The sequence below is a fragment of the Leguminivora glycinivorella genome, chromosome 1, assembly GCF_023078275.1.
Source record: "Leguminivora glycinivorella isolate SPB_JAAS2020 chromosome 1, LegGlyc_1.1, whole genome shotgun sequence".
Classification (NCBI taxonomy): Eukaryota; Metazoa; Arthropoda; class Insecta; order Lepidoptera; family Tortricidae; genus Leguminivora; species Leguminivora glycinivorella.
The window spans coordinates 33,675,754-33,684,372 of NC_062971.1; the positions used below are offsets into that span (position 1 = coordinate 33,675,754).

Below are 8,619 nucleotides of genomic sequence, written 5' to 3' on the forward strand. Positions count from 1 at the left end.
AGAAGGCTATTAAAAGAAGAAGGAAGATTCATTTAATTCATTGAAGTTAAATTACTAATGATGATTCCAAATTAAACATCATAATGACCCTGCAGAAACAATACAAATTTGTGATTTTCCAATGCGTTTACTTAATGATATCATATCATTATCTCAAATAGATAACATTATTAAAGGTATATATACATGAGGCATTGCTACTATCGTTATCAATAATCACAATAGTATCAACATAACAACAATGGACAAAACAAAACAAAAGTTGCTGGGCCTACTTGACAAGATAGCTAAGGAACAAAACTATGTGAACAATACGGTGGACCAGAAAGAGATCAGTGCCGAAGGCGCCAATATAACATCTGCGCTGCTTCTAACGACAATCCGAGCCGAAGACAAACCAGACTTGAAACTTTTCACAAAAGTCGCTCTCTTGAATGACCACGTCCGCCAAGTCACTCCTCTGCCATGCCCGTTTACTACTGAACTGTTTTTCTACACTAAATTAAAGAATCAATATGAAATGATAGAAGAAAAACACAACATTCAAGAGGATGACGGAGTGCGAATGCCGAAACTATATGGCTACCACGATGAGTATTTAAGCGAGATAGTCGTTCTAGAGGATTTGGTCGCTCAAAGGTTTACAAATTTTGACAGACAACAGACTGCCGAACTCGAGTATGTGACAGCCGCAATCGATCTGATGGCCAAGTTCCACGCTTTATCCCTTGCCTTTCACAACGAAGATCCGGTTAGCTTTGAAAAAGCAAGCGACTCACTGGCGGTGGACGTATCCCAAATGGAGTCATTGGCGCCACTTATGTTGACTAAAATAAAGACTAAAGCGATAGCAGCAGCGGCCGAGGGTGAGAACAGAGAAAAGTTAGAGAAGTTTTTTGACCAGCAGGGTTCCTCCCTGTTCGACATTTGGATGGACTTATTCAGTAAAAAAAATAGGAATATCCTTGTGCACGGTGACTTCAAACCAAATAATCTGATGCATAAACGACGAGTAAGTAATAAGTCTGTACCTAATATATCTATAACGTATCTCTACCGTCTGGACATTCTTAGGTTTAGGACATAATATATTTATAGATAGGGACGTATCAATTAGGGTTTTTATAATCCATATATACTAAATGCTGGTCCCGCAGTTATAATTGAGAAATGACTCATATATGATTTTATTAAATACCCGGTAATGCCATATCACTACTGTCAATTTAATCTTATCGTCATTATCAATGCAATGCCAGGGTGGCTAGCCGAATGGCACAATCGCTCACGAAACGCTCACGAAACGAAGCGCTAGTCTAGTAGATATCTATCTCTATCGCGCTTGCGTATTGGCGCGACAGAGCCAGCGGCGTATCGCTTTCGTTTGGCGTCGGAGAAATGCCATTCGGCTACGGGGCCTGATTGATACGGTACGAGTAATTCACTTAAGTATTACAATATGCTCAGTTTAATTATTGACACAACATTTTTATTATCTAAAACACTTCACATTAGAACATTCCTGAGTATTCCTTAGTCGGAATCTTTGTCAAAGTCTCACACACGTTGTTCATTTGTCTATATAATTCTTGCAATTCAAGGTCAATGTTCTGTTGTCTTTCTATATATTTTACCAATTGATTGTAATTTTTATAGACTGAGAGGTGTTAATTGCTGGAATTATTGACACCCACGATTCTATAGACTAACCAGAGTAAATACAACAGTAGTAGTTGACAACCGGTCTGGCTCAGTCGGTAGTGACCCTGCCTGCTGAGCCGCGGTCCTGGGTTCGAATCCCGGTAAGGGCATTTATTTGTGTGATGAGCTCAGATATTTGTTCCTGAGTCATGGATGTTTTCTATGTATATAAGTATGTATTTATCTATTTAAGTATGTATATCGTCGCTTAGCACCCATAGTACAAGCTTTGCTTAGTTTGCGGCTAAGTTGATCTGTGTAAGGTGTCCCAAATATTTATTTATTTATTATTTATGTATGGGCACTTTTGCACCGGAGGCGGTGCGGACCGGTATTGACTAATTACCGTTTGTAATTATTTTTAGTTATGGCTTTTTTGACATGTAATAGAAATTATATAATAATTTATGTATTAATAATAATTAACGTTATCAAAAAAAGTTTCCAGTTTAAGTGAATAAACAATTATGTAAAATATCTCAATTATGCAAAATATACAAATCTAAATAGAACCCATAGTACAAGCTTTGCTTAATTTGGGGCTAAGTTGATCTGTGTGAGGTGTCTCTTTGATATTTTTTTTTAAGTTTATACCATGCAGACCAAAAACTCATAATGTATTGAGGTAATTGTTGTAAATACTTTCATGTCACATAGTAATACATATAATAATCAATGTCCAGAATATTAAGACCTACAAGATTTCTGGAGACTACTTTAATTTAATAAGATTTAAATTACTTTTAATACATTGTCGCACTTAATTCATTAAGACGGTTAATTTCTTTATAACCAAAGTCCTGTCATGACAATCAAAGCGGTTTCACCTTTCTTATTTTTTGTCTGGACTTCCTCTTACTCCTTAATTTCATGTTGTAGGATAAACATGACATAAATAATTTAATTTATTCTTAGCTACAAAGTTGAAAACGGACACTGGGGATCGATTTTCGAATTTCGAACGCACGCATTCGCTGGAAAGTCTGTGGAAAACGATGTAATGCTATTTTTGAAACAGGACGACTAGTCATTTCCAAACTAGTGGTAATGACAACTCGTTTTTGGTTCTGTTAGTAGAATCTAACTCGCTAGTAGTGGAGTTATTATTGAACGAATTTCACGAAATCGAATGGCCAAGTTTCAAAAATCGGCCCCCTGGGATTTTTTTTAACTTAAATAAGATGGTAGCACAGAATATATATTAGTACAAGTACAGAAGGCTCACTCCTTTGATGTTCACAAAATGTCGCCATTCTAAATTCTTACCTACATTAACAAACGGACCGCACGCGAGCAGCCAACATTGAATTTTATTGCGCCGCGCGAAGGTCGTCGCCAATGAATGGGCCGCAAACTCGCGGCCGCTGACATGTACTTGTAGCGCGGCGATAGACTCGCGGAGTGAGCCGCCCCTGATGGTAGCCAATACAATTACATTTGAGCTTTTGAAATCAGGCTATAATATGTAGGTAAAAATGTGCTCTAAATCTTCTAATTGACACTTTTTTATATAGATTTTTTTTAAATGTACTGGAAAAATATTTTTTCTTACAAACTTCTTCGACGCACTTTTTTATGTCCAAGGCGTAAAAAAAAAACGATTTTGAATAAAATGAGCTCAAAATGAAGAAGATTGCTATACCTAATAAGTACCTACTACTTTGATAAATATATTTAAAAATATGTTAATATCACTATCACTACATAGTATAAAACAAAGTCGCTTTCTCTGTCCCTATGTCCCTATGTATGCTTAAATCTTTAAAACTACGCAACGGATTTTGATGCGGTTTTTTTAATAGATAGAGTGATTCTAGAGGAAGGTTTATATGTAGGTATAGTACCCGTGCGAAGCCGGGGCGGGTCGCTAGTGTAATATAATATCACAATGCCGGTGTCTTTTACCTGTCCAATTGCTAAGAGTGGCGTTGAAACTTGAGCAGTTTCTTATGCGTGACAAAAAATGATAGCAGTATTGATTACTGTCAAGCGTTACTTGAATAAAAACTATGTTTTCCAGAACGGCAAACTGGAGATCGCTCTAATGGACTTCCAGCTGGTACAGAACGCGGAGCCCCTGCGGGACGTGCTGTACTTCCTCATCACCGCCACGGACGAGGCCTTCCGCCGCTCGCACTACCACGCCATGCTAGACCTGTACCACGAGTGCCTGGGGGAGGCCCTGCAACGGTTTCAAATTGATATTGACACTGTTTATCCGGAGAGCGCGTATAGAGAGCAACTAGAGAAGGTGAGGGCGGCATATTCTTTCCAGTACTTACTGGATAGGGATCAAATACCTCATAGTTTTTCCGCCACTCGCACTACCACGCTATACTAGACCTGTACCACGAGCGCCTGGTGGAAGCTCTGCAACGGTTTCAAATTGATTTTGACACTGTTTATCCGGAGAGCGCGTACAGAGAGCAATTTAAGAAGGTGAGTTGCTCATTCTTTCATCCTAATACTTACTTGGCCTTTCGTTGTTCGCATTCGCACTACCGTGTCATGATAGACCTGTACCACAAGCGCCTGGGGGTAGGGCTGCAACGGTTTCAAATAGACATTGACACTGTTTATCCGCAGAACGCGTACAAAGCTCAACTGGAGAAGGTGAGAGTCGCACATTCTTCCAACAGATACCTATTCTTACTTGGTGGGAATGTGATTCTTCATAGCCTTTCATTAAACGTACTACTACGCCATGTTAGAACTGTACCACAAATGCCTGAGTTATGCTGGACTCGACCCGTGGAACAAAGTTAATTTGACATTATACACGGCCATATCCGGAAGACAGGTCACCTTACATATCGTGATCTTTTCCATAAATAAAAACCGGCCAAGAGCGTGTCGGGCCACGCCCAGTGTAGGGTTCCGTAGTTTTCCGTATTTTTCTCAAAAACTACTGAACCTATCAAGTTCAAAACAATTTTCCTAGAAAGTTTTTATAAAGATCTACTATTGTGATTTTTTTCATGTTTTTTGAACATAGAGTTAAAAAGTTAGAGGGGGGGGGGACGCACTTTTTTTTCCTTTAGAAGCGATTATTTCCGAAAATATTAATATTATCAAAAAACGATCTTAGTAAACCCTTCTTCATTTTTTAATACCTATCCAACAATATATCACACGTTGGGGTTGGAATGAAAAAAAATATCCGCCCCCACTTTACATGTAGGGGGGGTACCCTAATAAAACATTTTTTTCCATTTTTTATTTTTGCACTTTGTTGGCGTGATTAATATACATATCGGTACCAAATTTCAGCTTTCTAGTGCTTACGGTTACTGAGATTATCCGCGGACGGACGGACGGACGGACGGACGGACGGACGGACGGACGGACGGACGGACGGACGGACGGACGGACGGACAGACAGACATGGCGAAACTATAAGGGTTCCTAGTTGACTACGGAACCCTAAAAAGTGTCAGAAGTTTTATAATACAAAACCAAAACCCAAAACCAAGGTCGAAACTAGACAATACTGAAAATATTAAAAATATTTGCAAACGAAATCGGTATTTCCATTCATTACTATATTATCGGTTTGATAACGAAATTTTGTAATTTTTTTAAAGATGTAATAGTAAGATATTCGTTGAAGATAATAATGATATGGGATGATTTTTTTTTACTATTATGTCATTAATTGATATAATTGATAAAATATTATCTTTTCGTAAAAACTCAGATTTATAATTTTTTTTTTCTTGTGACGAGATTTATAATTATTTTATGGACTGTCACCATTAAAATATGACTAAATTATATGAATAAGGAACCATATTTTTGACAGATAACATTCTAATGAACACTGTCCGTCGTGCTCGTTGTTGTCCTTAGATGTCGTAGAAGCACCGGCTTCGAATGGGTATTATACATAAAAACCCTGCTCCTAAATCACTATATTTGTTTAAAAATACCGCATCAAAATCCGTCACGTAGTTTTAAAGGCAAGCATACGTAGGGACAGACAGATAGCGGGTAGTGAATTTATTTTAAGAGGGCTTTCGTGTTAAAAATAGTGAAATCGCAACCGAGCGCTTGATCATACCGTGTGTGGTATCAAATTAAAGGGCTTTGCGAGTAGTTTATAAATATATATCACATTATAGGACTTTTTCTACTTGGTCTAACAAAATATGAGAAAATGTCCAAAAGTGGTAATAATTGTACCGGTGAAGGCTCGTTTTCAAAAAATTGGCAAAAATCAATAATAGCAATTTATAATCACTAAGGCATAACAGCAATTTAAGTAAACGTTGCAGATTAATTTAGTACAAAACTTACTTCGATGTGATGTAGATTTTCAAAGAAATTGTCACTTAATTTTAGGTGATTTCTGAAAAACATTGAATTCGCCTTAGGCTAGTTTACTCTTTTTCAAAAACTTAAAATAAAAATCTAGTCTGAAATGATTGTGGTACAGGATATACGAATTATAAATTTACCAGTTTTAATATTCAAAATTGTCCAAATTTTACAAATAAGATCGACTGATTCAGCTCTATACGTGCGTTTTTCTAAACGTGCATTAGAGAAAAATTCATAATTAATTTAGTGAGTTAGTTTTCAAAAATCCAGTCTTATAAAAATCAAGATAATAAGATGCTCTAACTGGAACTTGAATTAAATAAATCTATTGGATAACGGAAAGTGTAGTATTTCACCGACTAAAACTATCAATTTTACATTCTTTTGACGTTTTTTTTGAAAGCAGCCTTAAAAACAACGTAGTAACATACGTGCCTTTGTTTTCCAGTATCGCATGGTGGGGCTCACCATAGCTATTGTCGCGCTGCCCATGATTCTGGCGGAGGAGGAGGCCATCCCGGACTTCAACGATGACTACGATGTGACCGACTTCGTAGTCAAGGGCAGCCAGCTCTACAGGGAGAGGTTCAACGGCGTGATCAACAACTATAAAGAGTGGGGACTTTTGTGAGTGACCTAGCCGTGCGCATTATTCATTGCATGGACAGAAGTTATACGGTATATGTAGTTTCTAAATTCAATACTCATGAATACAATGTATGATGTATAGTGTTTTGATTGTGAATTTGATTGTGTTTATTTAATGTATTTAAATAAAAAGAAATATTTCTGTTAAAAAAAACTGGATACCAGATTGTTTAAAAAGGTTTGTTTATTTTTGATATCTACACCATTTATTTATTTGTATAAAAAATAGGCATGCCTCCCTTCTCTAAGTACTAGAAAGGCAACTTTATGAGTATTATTTTTATCACAAAACTTGCGGCTTTTCGCGCTATATGTGAACACTTTGTTTGCGCTAAAAGTGCTAAAACTTTCTCCGGCCATTTTTTACACCAAGATTTAGAGCTATTAAAATCTCCTAAGCTTTGCAAAAATTTTGCAGAAATTTCAAACGGATTTAAGAAAGAAAATTAAAGTTTAGAGGGATTGCAAAGTTTGCTTGTAACAGTCGTAACTCTACGTGACTGGTGGCCGTATGCAGTGCGCGGAGCCGAGCAATAAATCTATCGCACGCATCCCACTGTTGGACTATGTACGAGTGTTATTAGTTGCTGCCAGTGCGCCACGGTACTTATATTCAAACCAGTACTTTCATTTCTTTCAACCTGTATAGGTTTTTGGACGTAGCTTAATGGTAACGGCATTTCTCAGAGCGAGCGCTTTAACGCTTTGAATTCGGTGGCAGCATTTTTACCCATAAGAGTAGCATGAGTTTTCTTCGTTTCTGGTAGAATTCTAAGGCTTTTGCTTGAATTGACACAACGTCAAGTGACTCTTATGGAATTTGCGTAAAATTGTTGCCACTTGTTATTGTTGAGGACGGAGGGATGCCCACAACAATTTGTATAAAGTTTGGAGTTGTGGGACTATTTGGTTTTTTTTGGAGACAAGTCGTCAATAGCGATATGATAAAAGTCCGTTTTGTCAATATTCAGTCAAATTTTAACAAATATTTTTAACAGATAGTTACTCATGAAATAAAACTATGGAAACGGATTACATCGCGTATAATGAATTTACAATTCATCCCAATGTTTCGAACACTTTACATCATTCGTGGTCAACGGGTGACTGAGGAAAAATAACAATGTGCTGAAGTAACCCACATACAAGAAAATATTAATGAACCAATTTTTCCTTAGTCACCCGTTGACCACGAATGATGTAAAGTGTTTGAAACGTCAGGATGAATTGTAAATTCATTATACGCGATATAATCCGTTTCCATAGTTCTGGATATTTTTTATATATTTTATAGATACCTACCAAGTAAACCATGTTGTCATGTATTTTGAGTTATAAGAATAATATAAAATTTACATAATATAGAACCTAAGACTAATCATAATTATTAAACTAAAACTAATTAACCTAACAAATTTTAAACAATACCTACCAAGTTGAAATACTGCAAATATCTGTACACTGTTAGCGCAGCGCTACGAGCTGTCAGACTGCCGAACTTTGTTAGGGAACATTCTGTCATATATTGCGCTTCGATTTGGTTTCACGCGTGCTGTATTTACAGACCTGTACAATCTACCAACGTGAACTCGAAATCTGAAAAAATATGAAATCTAATAAAATGCAATTTTTAACTAAATTAAGTATATAAACCATTCCTTAAATTGTAACAAGTTATTTTTAAGCCCCGACGCAAAAACGAAGGGGTGTTATAAGTTTGACGTGTCTGTCTGTCTGTCTGTCCGTCTGTCTGTCTGTCTGCCTGTCCGTCCGTCCGTCTGTCTGTCTGTCTGTCTGTCTGTCTGTCTGTCTGTTTGTCTGTCTGTCTGTGTGTGTGTCTGTCTGTGGCATCGTAGCTCCCGAACGGATGAACCGATTTAGATTTAGTTTTTTTTTGTCTGAAAGCTAAGTTAGTCGGGAGTGATCTTAGCTATGTTTAATGAAAATCGG

At 37.1% G+C, this 8,619-nt stretch overlaps 1 protein-coding gene across 1 annotated transcript; it reads left to right on the forward strand.

The window, feature by feature from the left end:
* The first annotated feature begins 227 nt into the window (after positions 1 to 227).
* LOC125227114 lies at positions 228 to 7,691 on the forward strand. The gene is made up of 3 exons (XM_048131331.1): positions 228 to 1,012; positions 3,722 to 3,952; positions 6,470 to 7,691. The coding sequence occupies exons 1-3, from the start codon at positions 242 to 244 to the stop codon at positions 6,650 to 6,652; spliced, it is 1,185 nt and encodes a 394-aa protein (XP_047987288.1). The 5' UTR covers positions 228 to 241; the 3' UTR covers positions 6,653 to 7,691.
* The last annotated feature ends 928 nt before the right edge of the window (positions 7,692 to 8,619 follow it).